Source organism: Lolium rigidum, chromosome 1 (genome assembly GCF_022539505.1).
Source record: "Lolium rigidum isolate FL_2022 chromosome 1, APGP_CSIRO_Lrig_0.1, whole genome shotgun sequence".
Lineage (NCBI taxonomy): Eukaryota > Viridiplantae > Streptophyta > Magnoliopsida > Poales > Poaceae > Lolium > Lolium rigidum.
Genome location: NC_061508.1, coordinates 111,205,873 through 111,224,855, shown reverse-complemented (window position 1 = coordinate 111,224,855; position 18,983 = coordinate 111,205,873). Strand labels below are relative to the sequence as shown.

At 45.3% G+C, this 18,983-nt stretch overlaps 2 protein-coding genes across 4 annotated transcripts; both read right to left on the bottom strand.

Moving 5' to 3' along the window:
* Positions 1-3,183: 3,183 nt before the first annotated feature.
* Positions 3,184-5,394, bottom strand: LOC124650098. The gene is made up of 5 exons (XM_047189665.1): positions 5,267-5,394; positions 5,084-5,169; positions 3,639-3,973; positions 3,474-3,548; positions 3,184-3,396 (listed from the first exon to the last, which is right to left on the bottom strand). The coding sequence occupies exons 1-5, from the start codon at positions 5,392-5,394 to the stop codon at positions 3,184-3,186; spliced, it is 837 nt and encodes a 278-aa protein (XP_047045621.1).
* A 238-nt stretch (positions 5,395-5,632) lies between these two features.
* On the bottom strand, positions 5,633-10,890 carry LOC124652639 (MYB-like transcription factor ODO1). 3 transcript variants are annotated; one of them, XM_047191854.1, is made up of 3 exons: positions 10,725-10,890; positions 7,969-8,964; positions 5,633-6,337 (listed from the first exon to the last, which is right to left on the bottom strand). In XM_047191854.1, the coding sequence occupies exons 2-3, from the start codon at positions 8,229-8,231 to the stop codon at positions 5,842-5,844; spliced, it is 759 nt and encodes a 252-aa protein (XP_047047810.1). In that variant the 5' UTR covers positions 8,232-8,964; positions 10,725-10,890; the 3' UTR covers positions 5,633-5,841. The 3 variants fall into 3 exon arrangements, with proteins under 3 accessions (XP_047047810.1, XP_047047740.1, XP_047047672.1); XM_047191784.1 differs by lacking the exon at positions 10,725-10,890 and having other exon boundaries at positions 7,969-8,254; positions 8,820-10,694; XM_047191716.1 differs by lacking the exon at positions 10,725-10,890 and having other exon boundaries at positions 7,969-8,241; positions 8,820-10,694.
* Positions 10,891-18,983: the final 8,093 nt, after the last annotated feature.

Here is an 18,983-nt window from a genome sequence, read left to right as displayed (position 1 = left end):
AAGCTTTGAAAACCGTTTGGAACTACCCTTTATACCATTTAGACTGGCTGTGAACCGGTTTTTGTTTCCACGTCAGCCTTTTTTCGTATGCAACATATCGTTCGGTATAATTAACACAACAAGATTAGGCCGTACATGTATTCTGAGGTTCCCCTTCATACATCGATCACGGGTGAGTGCCTCCGTCGGCCAGACGCACGGGGCTCTGGCGTCCGCCCTCAAGCTGCATGGTGATCTCACCTGGATCCGCCCTCCATGTCTCTTTTCTCTTGCAAATACGATGCATCAGCATGAAGAGACTACCACGTACCAGCAACCACTCAGGACGAATGTTCAGTTTAGAACCTTTTTTACTTCCATGAATCTTCTGTTGGCTAGGAACGATGGTGATAATTACAAAAAAAATTCGTTTGTCATACATAAATGGAGGTATTAAAACAGCAGTATATTAGAACGAAAATAAAATTGCTGACACAAGATCTGTAAGGTTCACACATAACACGCTCAGATTTCAAATATAGTTCAACGAGATATCTTGTTCGACAAACCAACGTCTGGCATATCTATACCTAATAATAAAGGAGCTAGCGTTTCCGTGGTTTCGGTCCGTTTGGTCCATCATCCCTGATTTTCGTACGTCCTGGCGAGGCCATCGATCGTTGGCTTGTCGTGGGCGATGCTGAGGAACATCTTAACCGATCCAAACTAAGTTTCCAACGTTAGGGCATGTACAATGGTGATGACTCAGCTATCTGTAAGAGGTAGTTATAGGTGATTTTGGTGATGTGGAGGAAAGAGAATGAGGAGAGAGAAGGAGAGATGTCACCGTAAGATTCTGACAGCCTGATCAGTAAGCTTCTGAGACACAGCTACAGGACACTCATTTTCTTTGTTGTATGAAGGGTGTCTATAACTTATACTCACATATAGCTATGACTAAAAATAGATAACTTACAGACAGACTATTGTATACACTGTCTGTATCATTGTCTATAGATGACATGGAGCAGTATTACAGACAGCATCTGTCTAAACCAATGTACATGCCCTTAGACAAGATAGAGTCCTGCGTGTTTTTCGTAGGTCCTGGGCTCCTGGCGAGGCCATCGATCGTTGGTTCGTGGACGATGCTGAGCAACCTCGTGACCGATCCAAACTAAGATTCCAGACGGGATAGAGACATAGAGTCCCTTCTCCTCGTGCCTTCTGAGAGTCCATATATATGTCAGCTACGACAAGTTAAATCGATCCAAAGTTTACAATCGGGATCGCGAGGCAGCGATTCAATGAGAGATATCAAGTAGAACCACGGTGACCACAACGGCGGCCTAGCGGAAAGTCGACGAGAGAAGTATTGGGTGGGTGACGAGAACGCTCCGATGGTGTGCCAGGAGCCGCCTCTCTGCTCCTCCTCTCGACGGGAATCAGGGACGTCGCCCCGTCGATCGCTTTAGTCTCTGAGTTGGTGATGATGTCGCGTCCGGGCCGGGTGCGCTGGCATGGCGCGTGAGACAGAGCTCACTTGGGATTGTTTTCCATTGCCTGTACAGCACACGTCGAGGATGAGACGTCTAGCAGGGAGAAGCGTGCCGACTTCGTGACTGATCTTCTGCAACAATCGCAGGGACAACGGCGGCATACACGACTTCGATCAGGGGACCTAGAAGTACTTCACGTTCAACGAGTAGCCTGGTGGCGCTTCACCGTAGGCTAGAGCAGGAGACCCGGCGCGGCCTGGATTTTGGCGTCTGCCGACGGAGTGCCGTGACGCCAAGGCCGTTGCCTGGCGTCCTCGATCACCACCTCGGCAACGCTGACATGGAGTTCGTCATGTTTTTATCCCCTTGTAGTTGATGTGGTTACTGATTCGAGCGCCGACTGAGATCGCCCAATGGCTCTGTGGTTGCTGTTGTCGTAGTCGCTGGCATGATGACGGGCTAAGAAAACACGATCGCTGGCATGCGTTGACCAGGCTGTAAGATGGGTGCACGCTTTGGTCATTTAGTTAATGGACTGCGTCCAGCCGATCTTGCTGAAGATTTTTTAGAGGTAACAAGCCATGTTTGTTGCTGAAGAAAATACGCATAGGTCTGTTTCGAGCCGCCGCTGCCCTGTGGTCTCGACAGGCGGTCGATCTTGCCGCCCGATTCTTGTCGTCTGATAGTGATCCTGGTGGCCGATCGGCCGCCCGACTCCCGCTGTCAGAGATTGACCGGCGCTCTGTAGACCTGTGAGTGCCTTCTTGTGGCTTACATGTGTGGTTTGATTGGTGAACTGATGTCAGAAGTGTATAGTTCTATCTGTTTGTAATGCGTTTCTAGCTTTGCACAGTGTTGGTCGGTGATGTTCTAGATTAGTACTTCTAGCTTTCTTGATGAATCGGGGTTTTTTGGTGGTAGCTCCGTCAAACAGCTGGACTTAGTAGCCTGACAAGATAGTATGCAACTATGAGTAGATGGTCACCAAATCGATTACAAAGCAGTGAAAAAATTGACAGCGACTCAATGTGGTATTTTAAACTAATATGAATTTAAAACATAGGAAAATGGCAATCTTTACTTCCTTGCCTGGATGAATTTTTATGGTAACAAAAAAAGGGAAAAACATGGGATTCAAAATAAATTGCATTGCCGATACGAAGAGCTATCTTATTATAGATTGGTTTGTCAAATTAAGTTCTTCTTACAGGATATTTTTTCACCACGGAATTGAGATGAGATCCGGACTGATTCAATGTTTATCTTTTTTTCCTAATTTTTTCTGCAGGTAGCTCCTCCGTATATTTTTCTCACTACACAAAGTTCATGCAAGGATAAAACGTGTCTTCTTGGTTTCAAATTTAGATGAAAAGATGTTTATTTTCACCGGTCTATCTTGAATTTTCATGATTAGGTTAGGTTAACTAATTGTTTTCTCGGCTCTTAGTGTTTTTTTTTTCGATTGATGCTTCTCCTCTAGGTGGTGACAGGAAAGTTCAGAATAATAAACTTGACTTGAGTCATGTCTAAATTGTAGTAGCGGCATGGCTAGACAAGCAAGGAGGTGGAAAAGCTGAAGGAAGATTTTACTTCTTAGTATTTTTGTGTTTATAGATTTTGGTCTCCCGTCGCAACGCACGGGCACATTTCCTAGTCACAACAGAAAAGCATAATTGCCAACTAAAGATCAATTGAGCCTGAATTACTAGCCAAGAATTCCCTGGTGCTGGGTTCCATTGTTTCTTGAAGTTTCATTTCCGGATGAAAAATTTATAGTAACACTTGAACTTGCTTGCGACCCTTGCACCAAACCATGATTTTTCTTGCTACCCTTGTTATATGGCCTCTTTGAACTAGATGGCCCTGATTGTGTACTCGCCTTACTCTTTGTACTAGCTGTTGTGCTTTGCTTTGAAGGCTACAGGTAGAAGGTCAAGTTGAGATAACAATGCCCACAAAAAACTATAATTAAATAACAACATTGTGAGTGATTACCATGGATGGTACAACCCTTGGTTGTGTAGCCGGTGGTTGTGTAGATGGTGTGGTTGTATGACTTTGCTGTGAAGGCTGCAAGTGGAGATTGCTAGCATTAGTTTTGCTTCATACTACATGAAACTAAATTAAACTAAACTAAAATAAAGAACAAAGGGAGATTACCATTTGTTTAGTTGGATCTACACCTCCGTTCCTCCTCTCACAAGATTTCCTATTATGGCCTTGTTGTTTACATTTTCCACACCTAATGGTAGTTCCAGCTCTGCTCACTCTGCTGCTCCCTGGCTTCTCTTCTGGTTCCTTTGTCCTCGACTTCTTCTTCCTACCAGGCATGGCAATGTGCCCTGGAGCCACAGGCCTGGTCCTGTTCGAAATTGGCCATGCAGGCATGCCCTCCAGCGGCTGAAGACAATGCTCATATGTTTTTCTGAACTCCTCAACATGGTAGCACTTGGCAATGTAATCATCAAGGCAGCTTGTATGAAAATATATGCAAGCTATAGCATGCGCACAAGGGAGCCCAGAAAGTTGCCAATACCTGCAACTACATGTTTTGTCGCTAAGTTTAACAGTAAACTCATGCTCTATCCCCGCAGGGGGACGGCCAGAGCAGGGGGACGGTAGCCTTGGCAGGAGCCGCCGGCGCTCTGAGCAGGTGGAGGCGGCGGCCCGATTGATACTCACCTTTCTCGCGACCTAGGTCGCGATCGTTTCTCAAAGCTTTTCTGACGCATGTATGTACAAGTATGAGGGATGTACGGAAATACATGTATACGTCTTTTTTGGAAAAATTTATTCGGAAGGAACGTTGACGTGGCAGAAAAAACCAGGTTAAATTGAAGTAAGGGGTAGGTCAGAACGGTTTTTAATGTTTGACGTTGAAAGTTGAACCAAATCAAAATTAAAGGTTGTAAACTGAACTTAGGAACAAGTTTAGGGGATAATATGGACTTCTCTCTTCTTTTTTCTCTCGTTTTTCTTTTTTCTCCTTTTGTGTTTGGTTCTGGTGGGAGCATGCAAATCTCCAGTCCGGTTCGAGCCTCCGCGGTAGCAGTTCTCTAATACGAGTAATTTTGTGGAACGAAATGGGCAAATAAACATAGCGCTTCGGATAGAGGAGCGTGTTTTTTCTGATATGCGGGAGAATGATATGCTTGGGGAAAGACAAGCGCACCACTTCTTAGCATAAAATTACCACTTTTGAGCTCAAAATTCGGAAAATTACTATTTTTCAAAAAAAATCCATAAATCTGCCACTATACAGCAGATTTTTTGCAATGTGCACTAAAATAAAACTAACCTTCAATTGGCAGCCTTATGTAGTGATGACGTGGCAAAAGTCTCAGCAATTTCCTAAGTTGAGAATGGAATATGTGAATATCTAAAAGAAAAAATATTAAAAAAGGGAAAAAATCTCACTCCCGTCCCCGTCGTGCTCGTGCACCCCGTCGTGCTCGCCGCCCTGTCCTCCAAGTCTCGGCATCGATGATGTTGACGCCGGTGCGCCCTGCCTCTCCAACTGTGGCCGCTGCGGGATGACCGCCTCCCCATCCAACCGACATCCCCATACTCGGTAACCCACTCCACCTGGAGGTGCCGTCGCTCACCTCCATGCTCCGCATGGCTGCTGCCACGAAAGGCTAAGAGGCGGAGAGGCTCCTGCAGACCGCCAAGCTCCCCGGTCCGGCCGGACCTGCGACAGGGGAGGACGGGCCGCTGGCCAGACACCGCTAGGGAGGAGGCTGTCCTACCGGCCGTCGAGTTGCCCGCTCCGACCGGACATGTGTTACGGGAGGACGGTCATTGCCGGCCATCGAGCTCCCCGCATCGGCAGGCCCGCCGCCACGGACGGGCTGCGCCATGGGCGCGAGGCAGTCTCCACTCCAGTCGGCCGCCACCTTGGACTCACCATGGCCATGGCCGGTCTAACTTTTTATTCTTTTACTTTTACATTTTTTAATTAGCTAACCAGGTCCCTCTCCACATCAGCAAATTCATCAAGTTTTGTGCCACGTCATCCTTACATCAACATGTGGGCTCCACTTATCAGTAACATTGTTAATCCCTGTTAACTTATGCGAAATTTTTGAAAAGTGATAGATCTCCAGAATTTGAGCACGAAAGAGGTAGTATTATGCTAAGAACTCCCAAACGCACAACGAGCCTCTTTGTTTCGTTTCCCCTGCTTTATTCTGTGGAAAGTACCTAAGCACCTAGAAGTCCAAACAAAAAGGCCCTTAGACAGGTGCAGTTTGCTGCCTATTCGCAGTCTTCTACACCTATTTGTCACTCGTAATCTATATTTATCTTAAATCTAACATTTTGATCCGTATGAGCTGAGAACCGTTGGACAGACAATCAAACTCTAGTCACCCCTGCCAAAATCTTGGTCAACCAAGCTTGAGTCGCCGATGCCACAGTCTTGGTAATCAAGCAACCAATCTGTCGTTCCATCCCACAGTAACTGCCCTGTAATGCTGCCGAACTCGTCATCTTTGCTGCTCGCAAAACTAAGCCATGGCTCATCGACGGGCAGCTCTTCCTCTAACAGCCACTTCACAAATGGATCCTGGTTGTCACCGCTTGTGTTCCTGCTCGACTGTTCTGATGAATCCATGGGCATTGACACGCCTTCACAGCAGGGCTCCTTGTAATCCAGATAATTTCCTGTGTTGCTAGATTTGCCTGATGTGGTTCGCGATGTAGTCCCTATTGGGCTAGCCGCCTTGGTGTTTGCCAGAGGCTGGTGTGTGGCTGGGTCAATGCCCATCTTTAAGAGCTTCTTCTTGATGTGTGTGTTCCAGTGATTTTTTATCTCGTTGTCTGTTCTCCCGGGTAACTCGGCAGCAATCTTGGACCATCTGCACATAGGGATGCAAGACATTAGGAGGTAATTAAACTGGTATGGTAGTATCAAGTTGTTTGTGGACTTGCAGGCAAAACACCGAAAAAATTTAGAGCAACAAAACACTGAAAAATTACGCTTGTCAGCTATTTTCAATGGTTTTGGCAGCTTGCTGGAAGCTAGTAATCTAATGGTTCACCTATTTCAAACATTTTCACAATTTAGCCTCCTTTTCTTTGCAAAGTGAAATTGGAGATAGACATAAAGGGCTAGCTTTAGAATGACCTAATGAAGTAATGGGTGTTGGTACTTTTGTTTTATTACTTTTAAAGTGGTCTTCAGTTCACATACCTACATCTGGAGGCTACATAACACAATATTTACCTATTTTAGGTGCAATAATTACAGCGGAGATCTTAATTTAAGGGAAAAAATTGAAAATTCAAGAATGTCAAAAGGCAGGGAAACAACAAAGGGGATAAACAGTCCAACTCCCTCTATTAGTAAATATACATGTTCTTTGAATATTGACACGATCTAAAGCATGTAATTTTGTCCTTAACTTTTCATATGAATATCTTAGTACAAAATAGAAAATTATGGTAGTTTTAAACTATTTTTCATGAAAAATATGATTATACTATTTTCACATAATAAATAGAATATTTTTCATATAAAATACCATCCTACAAGGTTAAAGTTGGAGGCCCGCTTACTAAGACGCCATGTATTTTCGAACGGAGTTACTGTATTAGGAAAATAAATTTAGAGATTTTTTTCTCAATTCAAAAGAAATAAAGCAAATATGTTAATTCTACATAAGACTAGTCATAGTGGGTAGTAACATTAGGTAGTAACATGCACATGTTACTCTTCTATGTTACAACCTCCATAGTGGTTAGTATCATAGATGTAGTAACATAAAATGGTACATTTAATAAGTTGTAGACTCATCTTCCCTTGAAATGTGTGATGTGATGGTAACATAGCTAGTTACCACTATCCTCTCTTTCCTCAATTAATTGCATGCCATGTCATCAAAATGCTTAGTTGGATTGCATGTTGTTGATGTTACTACATATGTTACTCCCCAGTCCCCACTATGTAGTCTAAGATTGTCTTATGCTGAGAGCCGAGCCAAGGAGGAGAATGGAGTTCTGAGGACGGATAACGATACCATGTGCACAACACTCTACAACTTTTGGTCATTGTGTAGGAATTCAGTTGGTTGGAATACTAATACTAGAGGCTTTGTGCATATTATGATTACTCTCAAACTAGTCAGAACACATATGTACAGCCGCGGCTTTTCTTTTTTGATATACAATACAAAAATAGAAAGCAATCTATCACAGCAACAAATGTGCTACTCTGCGTCTTGCAATAACTAAGACGCCCACATGCATCAAACTGAGCTGTGGTCACAAACATACACACAAAACATTTATGAGTACAATATGCATGTAATATGCTAGAAAGTTTTGTTTTATAAGTATATCCTGCATTTTTTCAATACTTCTACAGTTAATCATATAAATTTCCATAGCAATGCAGCAGATGGGTTGACATGCGAAATGCCGTGTAAGCATGCATGGACCTGTGCTATAATATTGTAGCATTATGATATGCACATAAACACAGTTGTACCTGTTGCCGAGCTTTGCGTGGAGGTCGACAACTAGCTGCTCCTCATCAGCAGTGAGAAGACCACGCTTTAAGTCAGGGCGAAGATAGTTAGTCCACCGTAGCCGGCAGCTCTTGCCACAGCGCAGCAGCCCCGCCAGCTTAGGCACCGCTCGCCAGCAACATCGACCGTGTGTCAGGATGAAGCTGACAAGCTTATTGTCCTCCTCCGCGGTCCACGGCCCCCGCTTCACCCCCTGCTTGTCACAGCACGGCTGCCTCCCCATCTGCTACTTGCTGCAGACTTACACTGGTTGATCAATCCCTGGATTAGAAGCCTACCAACAAACTTATATTGCCTTGTGTGAGCTACTAAACTCTTGCAGACAAGCATCAGACAAAATGGCTGTGACAGCTCCCTTGCAACTGCAATGGGTGGCAGTGCTTGCACATTTATAACCCAGCGTGTAGCATTTTCATGAATTTTGTATATAACGATAGCGACAGTGATTTAGTTAATATGTGATCAGGAAGCAAGAGCCTCCATCTGTGGTACAGTAAAACTTTGCAACATTTAAGTCCCTGTACAAAATAAAAGCAATAACATGCATATGTACTGCAGCATCATGATTTTCAGATTCAGTCATACTGTCAAAAATCTGAGACTAAGTTGATTCCTGTAAATTTGTGCAATTCAATACTACATGGCTTAATAGTATCTAAATTAATCAACTCAGTACATAGAGCAATGCTCAATTCTTTGAGATGCAAGAATAGCATGATGTCCTAGCTACCAATTATTTTTTTCAGCACAACAACAATTCAATTGCAGATAACTCTAAAAAGTACGATTTTATTTGAAAAGAACAGCTTACCTTTTGCCTGTATGGCTGCTGTTGCTTCCATTTCCCACAGGGGCATACAGGTATGCTGCCTTACGCAACGATTCCATCAGCCACTTCGTCACCAATAGTGCATATAGCTGACCAAACCATGGGGAACCCTCTTACCTGCATATGTCTATTGCAAGCTGCATTTGTAACATGTTTGTATGAACCGAGATTATGATCTGAGCACAGGATACGCTACACGTAGCATTTTAGGGAAATCAGGCATGGCCAGTGTGTCCCAGTGGTGTAGTCTGCGCCAAAACATTCAGTGTCTGTGCTCGCTGAGACTGTTATTTAAAATGCTGGGTTTTGCGGCTCTGCCAGGTTCTCACAGCACAGAAGAATTTAACTGAACAGTACACTTCTGCCATACGTACATGTGTATTAATCTTATCAATATCAGCACTTATGAGAGAAGGATCCACAAACACATAGGACCATACCAACCATCCCATACATCATCTTCCTTGAACATGTAGTTAGTCATGGGTTTCACGCAACCAACCGGGGAGTTTTGTCCCCCTACAGTTGTAAGTCTATATCAAAGACAGTACAACACATAACCAAGTGATAAGATATAGGGAAACAGTAGTCACTGTCAGTAATTTTCATGTACTGTTCCACCAAACAATATAGTCATCCTGTAACAAAACTGTGTTTTTTTTTTCAATGAGATGTGAAACAAATGGGAACTACTAACAGCATAACCTGGTAAACACCTCAAATCCTAGTCATCAAATGAGAAGAAAACAAGCTGATGATATAATTTCTGTTCCGAAGTGACGGCAAGGACAGCTTACACGTCTATGGATTTACTTTATACAACACAATCTGCCGACACGGAGGATGGCCTCGCGCTGTAACATGAAAACAACATCGATCCGGTGATACATATGATGTAATATTGCTATGATGAGCATAATCCATTTAACCGTAAATAGTATACCACGGAAAAGCACTAACCATTTCAATTACCGACAGTCAGGAATATCCAATTAAACTGCAAGGACTTGATACAATGTATCTGGACTTACCGAATCTTAAACCCGATATAGTTACTGCTCATGATACTGAGATTACTACCTTGAAATTTCCATTGACAGAGAATGTGTCTAGTCTTTCCATCACCGCCCTCCATCAGCTATATTTACTAAACAACCTGGATTAGGAACTTTCCAGCTAAAAAACCGTAAAGACGGAGTCCTCAGTAAGACACCATCATATCACGCAAGCTTTAGCACAATTTCTTCCTGAAAAGGGCTGAAAAGAAAGGCTAGGCTTCTAGGAAATATTATACCTGTCAATTCAGCGACAAATCGACTTGCTAAGGAATGTAGCCTATCTAGGAAATATTATACTTCATGTCAATTCAGGGAGTGAGGGCGAGATCAAAATTAAAACATGCCTAGGAAACGTAGAGTCTCTGACCTACTAAACCGTACAATATCGGTTGCTTCAATTGACAAATAATTACGGAGCAGTACAGCATTTGAAGAATCCAATCTAGCAAGGTTCCATTGCCATCCGCATCTTGACTAAATGCTCACCCAAACAACATCAAACTACTACAACATATGAGCTGGCATGTTCTTATCCTCAACTCTCAACTACTCAACAACAAACGTGCTAAATTATATGAGCACAGAAGTGCATGCTGGTGTGCAGGAAATCGTCAGTGCCACCAGAAGGACTATGCTGAAAATTACCGCAGGTCATTCGTAATAGCAAGGCTCTAGGACTCACAAATCACAATCAACTAATTTCCTCTTTGCTCGCAAAAATAAAAATAAAAATAAAATTCGCAATGTGTGGCCATGAAATGAAAGGCGCAACGCACGCTAATGGGCAGCAGAATCTTAATTTGGTGGGTGATGGACGGAAGGGCCTCACAGCACATAGACTGGGCGGCTGCGCGTGGAGAAGAAGGGGGATCCGTCGAGGCGGTAGTGGCGGTGACGCGGACCTCGCACCCTTCGCCACCCAGTGCTGTACGGCTCCTCCTGGGAAGGGGGCAAAGGAAAGGATTGACAAGAGCGCTACGGCGAGGCTGACAAGGCTCCGGGCTCAGCAGCTCCCAGCCCCCATTGACGGCGATGGAACCAAGCGAAAAAGATGACAACGTCCAAAGGGGCGAAATTTTTCATTCTAATTTTTCCATTTTTTAAAGCAAAAACTGTTCATTCTGATATAGTACAAGAAGAATAAAAAATCTCTAAACATAGTTTAAAAAACTGGAGCAACGAGTAAACCTGGTTCACTAGTCAGACCACCGGTTCCCCCGGTTCGATAGCGACAAAAAACACTATTTTTAATTAAACTTTAAGCATATATATAGTAATATGTAACCACAAAAAAGTGAGTGCAATTGGTATTTGGCGTCATTTGGTGCTATTTCTTCTTAGCTGGAGGTCACGAGTTTGATTCCTCTTGCGACATCTTTTTTCCCAGTTTATTTTGTTGTTTGGATCGTTGCCTTTTAAAAAACCGATGATGCCGCTTGTTCAAGTATCTTCCAGTCGAACCACCGAATCAGTCCGGTTTTTTAAAGCTATGCCTATGAGGCCATCACCTCGTTATATGCTTAGAAAAGTAAATAGGGTTTTGCTTAAGTATTAGTGCTTATTTTAGCAATTTCTTAAATATACCTTTATTATAGAAATAAGCACTGACGTTTGAAAAGAGCATGATTTATTTTTGTAAATACATATCTAAACACCTTGAGAATATCATTGTACAACCAAACACAAACCCCAACCAATAAAATAGAGTAATTATTGATCAAAGCTTGTCTTAACGGAATAAAAATTGCGTGTATATGTATGTTGCATTATAAACAAAGTGAGTTTTGATTCATGAATATCGGATCCAAATTCTTGCCAAAGAGAATAGACACACAAAAAACATAGCATGAGGACTATTTCCCTGTAGTTTTCCTCTCTGCGTGCCCCTAGAGCATATTGGGCCGAGACCAAAGGACCAAATTTTTTTTATTAGCATTCTAAATGTTTTGTTTAATTATTTTATTTGCATATGGTAATACATGGCCATTTCCTTTGAGATACATGAACAATTTGTTAGTAGTCATGTAGATTTTTTGGTATATCAAATTCTCAACTACATGATATTGTCCAATTAATTATTTGTTCTTAATTTTTTTTGCATTACATATGTCATCATTTTTCATGACATACGAGAATAGTTTTGTTTGAAAGAAAAAAAATGTATGTGATTATTTTTCCTATGTCCCATCGCTACGAAATTGTTGATGTATATGAGGCGCACATTTTTCACTGAAGTTTTAAATATTGTTCCAAATAATAAAATAATAGTATGTATAAATGTATTTTAACAAGTTTGCACTATCTGAGAACCAACCTGAGGTTGGGTGGTTAGGAGGGTAGTTGTACCCCCAGCCCACCAGAGTCAAACCCCAGGTTTAACATCTGTGTGTCTTATAAAGGCGAAATATTCATTCAGTGGGAGGCGACGTTCCCATCGACAACGAGGCGCATGTGGTGTCTTCGTCATTTTCAAGATCCAATTCGACAGCTCAGTCTTTCGGAGGTGCTCATAAGGTAGGGTGTGCGTGTGTGCGTTCATAAGGGTGAGTGTATGCACGTGTATGTGAGCATCTGCATTTGTACTGTGTTTTTAAAAAAACAAGTTTGCACTATCCGTACAAAAATGTTCATGCACACCAGAAAAAAATGATCATATGTGTCAAATAGTTTGTCCACGTTAACTTCAATTCTTGTCTCAGAAGAGAGAAAACATAAATGAAAGCAAAATTAATACTCGAAATGAAAACAAAATTAATATGAGGTAAAGATGGACAAAACAAAGGTAAGCAAACACACGGAAAACCGCCCGTGGGTTGCTCCCGAAAACCAACAAGAAAAAATGTGAAACTCATAAATAAAAAGATCCAATTACTTGAAAGCGCAGCTGCGCCCAATCGACGTTCCGAGCGCACCCTATCTATACACCTAATAATAAAGAAAATAAAGTTTCTTGCGACCAACACTTTTTTGGAACGATTTACTCTCTCACTAAACAAAATATTATCCACAGATGTCAAGATGTCCTATGCTGACTGACTGAACCTGTTTTTTTCCTGCCAATCCGGTTCGCTCACGCCCGAGTCTGTCTCAGCCAATCATGTGGCCTGTAACCGTGAAGAACTCTGGCCAGACGGACGGAGTTGTACGAACATAAAATCAAGTGTCCCAAATTCCGTTTATAATCTTGGTTCTCGATCCGATTTATCGATGGATCCCTCTCGAAACCGTCCAAGAGGGAGACGTGGCTGGCATTGCTGATACCGTCCTGATAGCCAAGTACGGCGACCTGATCTCGTCAAAACCAACAATGTCATAGTGACGTGTCTTGCACCTACAAACTGCTGCCGCCATCGACGACCTTGCTGTGCTAGCTGATAGCGCTACCGGCTACCGGACCTCTCATCGACACCAGGTCACGGGCCGCAACGGCGTCCAGCTTCAGGACGAGACCTCTTGGACGAATATCTCGTCACCATCGCAGGTCTTTGCCACCTCCAACATAACACAGTGCCACTTCTATTTTAGCTTCTAACCGGGCTTCTAGATTGCACACAGCTGAAGCCTAAGGCCCTGTTTGTTTGGGCTTCTACTTCTGCTTTTGGAGCTTTTGGGGTCTAAAAGTGGAAGCCCAAACAAACATCAAGAAATGGAAAAACGCTGTGAGGAAGCGCTTCTGCAAAATGAACTGAGCGAGCGAGCCGAACAGAAAGCTAGCGCAGGGGTGCTTTCCCCCGCTTTTGCTGCTTCCCGAGTTGCAGCGGACGGAGTTGCCCTCTATACTTCACATTATTTGCAAAGAAACTGCCCTTCTGACCCGCCCCGGCCTGCCCTGTTTCTTTCTTATCTTCTCCTCTCGTTCAATTCCCCTGTGTCCTGCTCTCGTTCGTCAAAGGTCGTCGTCCCCGCCCCCGCAGCCATCCTCCGACCTCGCCGCCGTTCTCCTCTCCCGCCCCGTTCCCGGCCGCCCCAGCGCCAGCGCCGGCGACATTATCCGCCGACGCGTCCCTGTCCTCCTCCCCCGCTCCATTCCCAGCCTCTGTCCCGTCCCAGGAGTTTCTCTGCGAGGTGCGAGCTCGCGGCCGTCCGGGAAACTCGAGCCCGTCCCCGTCCGTCGAGGCGCCGCCGTCCCTGTCCTCCTCCAGCTCGGGCTGTCCCCATCCTCCTCAAGGTGCCTGCCTCGCCTGCCCTCTCCCCGCCCGGCCGCCGGCGCCGCCTCTCGCCCGGCCACGGCGGCCGCCACCGCCGCCCGGCCGCGCGGCGCCCGCCCTCTCCGCCCCGGCCGCCGGCGCCGCGCCACCGCCGCCCCGGCCGCCGGCGCCCGCCCCGTCGCCCCGGCCCGCCGGCGCCCGCCCGCCGCCCCGGCCGCCGGCGCCCGCCCTCTCCGCCCCGGCCGCCGGCGCCGCCCCTCTCCGCCCCAGCCGCCGGCGCCCGCCCTCTCCGCCCCAGCCGCCGGCACCCGCCCCGCCGCCGGCGCCCGCCCCGTCTTGGTTATCATCTGTCGTAGAAGAAATGTCTCAACGTTGTTTTAGGACGCAGTGGCATTTGCCAAAATGTGTCAAGGCAGATATACATGCTTCATATGTTTGATAATATGGATAAGCTTTGTCACATTGTTTACACTTCAAGCTCTTTTAGGTTTATGTAGAGAAATCTTGTAATATATGTGCAGAAATTATGTTAAAATCAGTCATGATTTAATATTTAATATGAAAACGTAAAAATTAAAACATTAGTAACTAACCCTTAAGCATGACAATCATGTTAAAACCAGTCATAATTAGCTAATTCTTATCAAATCAGCATGTATACAAGTTCTTCCTCTTTAAGGTCATTTCAGACATTTCATCGTTCATACCAGCTACAGCAGCTTTAAAAAGCTCTACTGCCAAACATCAAATCTCTGCTTTCAACAGCTGCTTCTCACAGCTGCTTTTTCACAGCTCAACAGCTACAGCTGCTTTTCAAAAGCTGCAGCCCAAACAAACAGACCCTAAAAGAGACTCCGGCTGCCGGCCTGCTTGTGTTCACCGTGAAGCTATCTTTGCGTGCAATTCCAGCATCTGCATCCAACCAGCTTTCCGAGCTTCTGAGTCAAAATCCCGAATCGGTATATTAGTTTGCCACCCCGTTTCGGTTCTATTTGCATGATAGTTTCACTCCGCTTGAGATAACGTTTCGGTCATGTGAAAATGAAATAAGATGTATCGCATCCAGATGCGTCCCGCGTCCACCCAACTAGCTATTGGCCCGCTGCTATTCCACCGCAGCGGTCGAGAAATTCAATTCGGCACATGGGAGTATATGCTCCTGCCACCGAAAGAAACATTTCGAAATGTTAAAAAAATTCGAACAACAATTTTTTCGCTTACGTATCGACATTTTACGTGCTTACATCAAGTTTGTGAAAAAACGTCATTTTTTGTGACTTGTGTAAAAAAGACAAACAAAACGTCTCGTACACAACTTTTTTTTCAGGAAAATTTATCTTTTTTACGGATGTCACTCTAAATGTCGGTTTTCTGTGGAACCACATTGTGAACCTGTAGAATTTCAAGATGTACGGACTAAATTTTGTGTTAAATTTTTCATCATTTGAAAGTGTATTTAAAATGAAGTTTAAAAACCGGAAGCATATGCTCTTGGGTGCCAAAACACCACTCTCGCAGCAGTCACTCTTGTCTCATCACGTGGCCTAACAACACGTGGTAGGCGAAGAATAACGAGATGAAGTTATTGTTCGGCTCGACTTGTTATGTTCTTGCGAGCGCTCGCGAGCAGCACGTTAAGGATCGCTAAGGAGGCAATGGAAAACAAACATGTGTATATTACCTGGTGGGGTATAGAGTAAACATAGGTTTTAGATCCTAATGTAGGAGTTTGAAGCATGGTTAAAGAATACTATTTTGCTTGGCCCCTCCTGCCAGATATTTGAGATAACTAAAGTGATTCACACCCAAAACTGGTGAAACCTAACTTGTTACCGATCTTAACGAGTAGCTCACGAACATAGTCGGCTCAATTATTTAGCTCGTTAACCTTAACGAGCAAAAACTGATGCTCAGCTTGCCTCGTTAACAAAACGAGCCAAGCTCAAACGAGTCGAGCAAATGAGCACTCATTTAACTCGCTGAGCTTCGAGTTTTTTGTCCAGCCCTAGCTATCAGATATAGATCATCAATATACGGGTCAGGTCACAAGAACATGGGCAATGTACACAATGTTTTTCTATCAGCATGCTGTTCATAAAAGGATGTCATACGTTTGTCTAAATTTAGATGTATCTAGACACTCTTTAGTGTATAGATACATCCGAATTTAGATAAATTTTCGATACCTTTTTACAGACAGAGGGAGTATGTTGTAATCTTATCCGTGAGTGCCATGCAGAATATGGGTGGCACTGATTGGAGAGGAGCTGAGAAGAGACGCTATCTTTGATGTGAGGGAAAGAGGGAGCGAGACGGGCATGCTATCGAAGTAAGGGAGAGAGGCAGTGGCCACCCTCTTGGTGAACGAGACATGGGCGTGCCACAAGGCTAGGTGGAGAGGCAGGGGTGGACTTGGCCAGACAGGTTGCCGCATACCTAGAGAGGAGTCGAGGAGGCCATTGACAAGGGATTAACTTGTCAATTGGCACCGTCTGTGGGAAGTAGAGGTGTCAAGGATCTGGTCTCGATGGCACGTTCAAGATCGTCGACTTCATCAACTGCAAGCAACGCAATGGATCGAGGTAAACGAGATCGCAAGCGGGTCCCTGTCGATTTTGTTCCTCACCCGCCCTCCCGTTTGGATACATATGCGTATCTGGAGGAGCCTATGGAGATGACGTTCGGAAGATTCCACTTTCGCGTCGAGAAAGTGGGAGCGTATCGTCTCGAAATTCCGATCTCGTCGGGATTGTCGGCGGTCGATTCCGATTTTTCGAACTCAACATCGTCCAATCGAGTCGGGCGAAGAGAGACTTCATCGCCACGCTTCATCGGCACCGGGGCAAGCGAAAAGCTCGCCAAGATCTTCAGCGACATGTCCTTCGAGTCATCCGCGGACTCCTATATAAGCGATGACTCGGCGGTGTCGACCGACTTTAACTTCATCGACAAATCCACTACGGTGGAGCAAGGTCTTCACCAATCTTTATGATGGTGTCACCAAACATAGCATAGATCTGAATACAAAATACCATCAGATTTATGCCATCGGAGCATCAAGCGCAGTGATCAGGAGGAAACATCCGAGGCTTTCGGCGAGTTTAGGAAATCCATACGTCGATCCCTGCGATTTACGACGAGGTCTGAGCAACAAATATGTCGGAGCCGAGCCTCGTGATAGAGTTCAACTCCCGCAAGCAGCATGGGATAGAGCACGCAAGAGCTATGGACGGCTCGAGAACCAATGGCCACAACGGCCACGCCGGGAAGAGTTGCAAGCATATCAATATAGGCTCGCACGAGCTGCAAGGGAGTTGGAAAAACGGAGGCATTTGCTACGAGACGAGAAGAAAGGCAGGCGCCTCCGCATCAAGCGGCGAAGAGCGGAGTTAAGTCGACAATACTGGAACTTCGGGAGATAGCCACGGGAAGCTCGGAACAGAGCAAGATCAAGGCCGCAAAACATACCGAAGGAGAAAGAGAGCACTTGGTTCAAAACCTCGACATGTCTTTTATGTCGATGAACACGAGAGGGAACATCATCCCCAAGACACCGGAAGCTGGGTATATGGAGACACGAGGCCTTTATCCTTGCATCCGAGGCCACCTCCTAGGGAGATCCAAGGGAGGCATTGTACAACATGGCAATGGCGGGGAGTCGGAGCCATGGGAACGGCGTTTGCATCAACACCCCCCGAAGGAACGGCAAGGCAAAATAGTCCACGACTGCGGCGGCAGCTGGCGGCGGCTCCGAAGGAACAAGTGGAGCAAGAGACACGACGGCACAAGCAAGGGTGGACGAGCACGACAAAGTAGAAGGGAACATCGGCATTCCCCGGAACTAAACGACGAGGATATGTGCGGTTTTGCCATGCTTCACAAGGAGAGTCCGAAAAACTCGAGTCCTTCGGGATTTAAGTTGCTGATAACTTCAGAGGTCGACGAACTGCAAGATCCGGAGGATTGGCTAGTTGATTACCTCGAGACGGTGAAGCTCACGGGAGGGACCCGAGCACGCGGCTATGCAAAGCATCCGGGTGCATTTGAGTGGAGCCGCGCGATCTTGGATAAAGAAACTTCCTCCGGGATCTATCGACACGTGGGATAGCTTCGAGGACGTATTCGTCAAGAATTTCCGGTCCACTTGCAAAAACACCGCATCGCTAGAGGAATTGAGGGCGTGTCGACAAAAGCCGGACGAACCAATGAGAAAATACATCCAAAGATAGAATATCATTAAAAACTCGTGAGAGAATATATCTGACGAGAGAGCAATAGATGCGTTTGTCGCAAGAATCAGGCGAGGAGATTTTGTCGAGGATTTGGGGAGGACCAATCCAAAGACAGTATCCGCATTAATGGAGATAGCAAACATATGGGAAGATGGATAAGATGTTGTTCACAACAAACGGCATAGGTCACCAGAGGAGGACCGTGGCCGAAATTATCAAAGTAGGCGACGATTTCCTCGGCAGTACTCGAGTTATGATGCCCCAGTGAGCCCAATTTGGTCGGCTTACGAGCAAGCGCCGGAGGAAACAATGCGAGATGATTACCGGAGGAGCAACGAGCAGCGAGGCGACAATAGAGATGACTCTCGAAACAACGAGCAAAATACTCGGGTCAAGGGTTCCGGAGACCTTTTGTGTCCCCCGAAGAGATGATGAATGGGCCGTGTCGAGATGCATTTTTATCTCGACAATAATGGAAAAAGACGGTCGGGACACTTGCAAAAGGATTGCCGAAATTTCCGGAGCAATGTTAAGGTGGGCGGGGGGCATGCTAATGCTCGGGCAGGCGCCACAGAAATCCTCAAGGACCCGAGGAGTGAGATTCACTTGCCACCTCCTCCCGTGATTACGGACGAAAATCGACATCGGCTCGGAATAGCGGCAGCCACCGCTCCACCGCCTTATGTTGATCCCAACTCTAACGGAGCG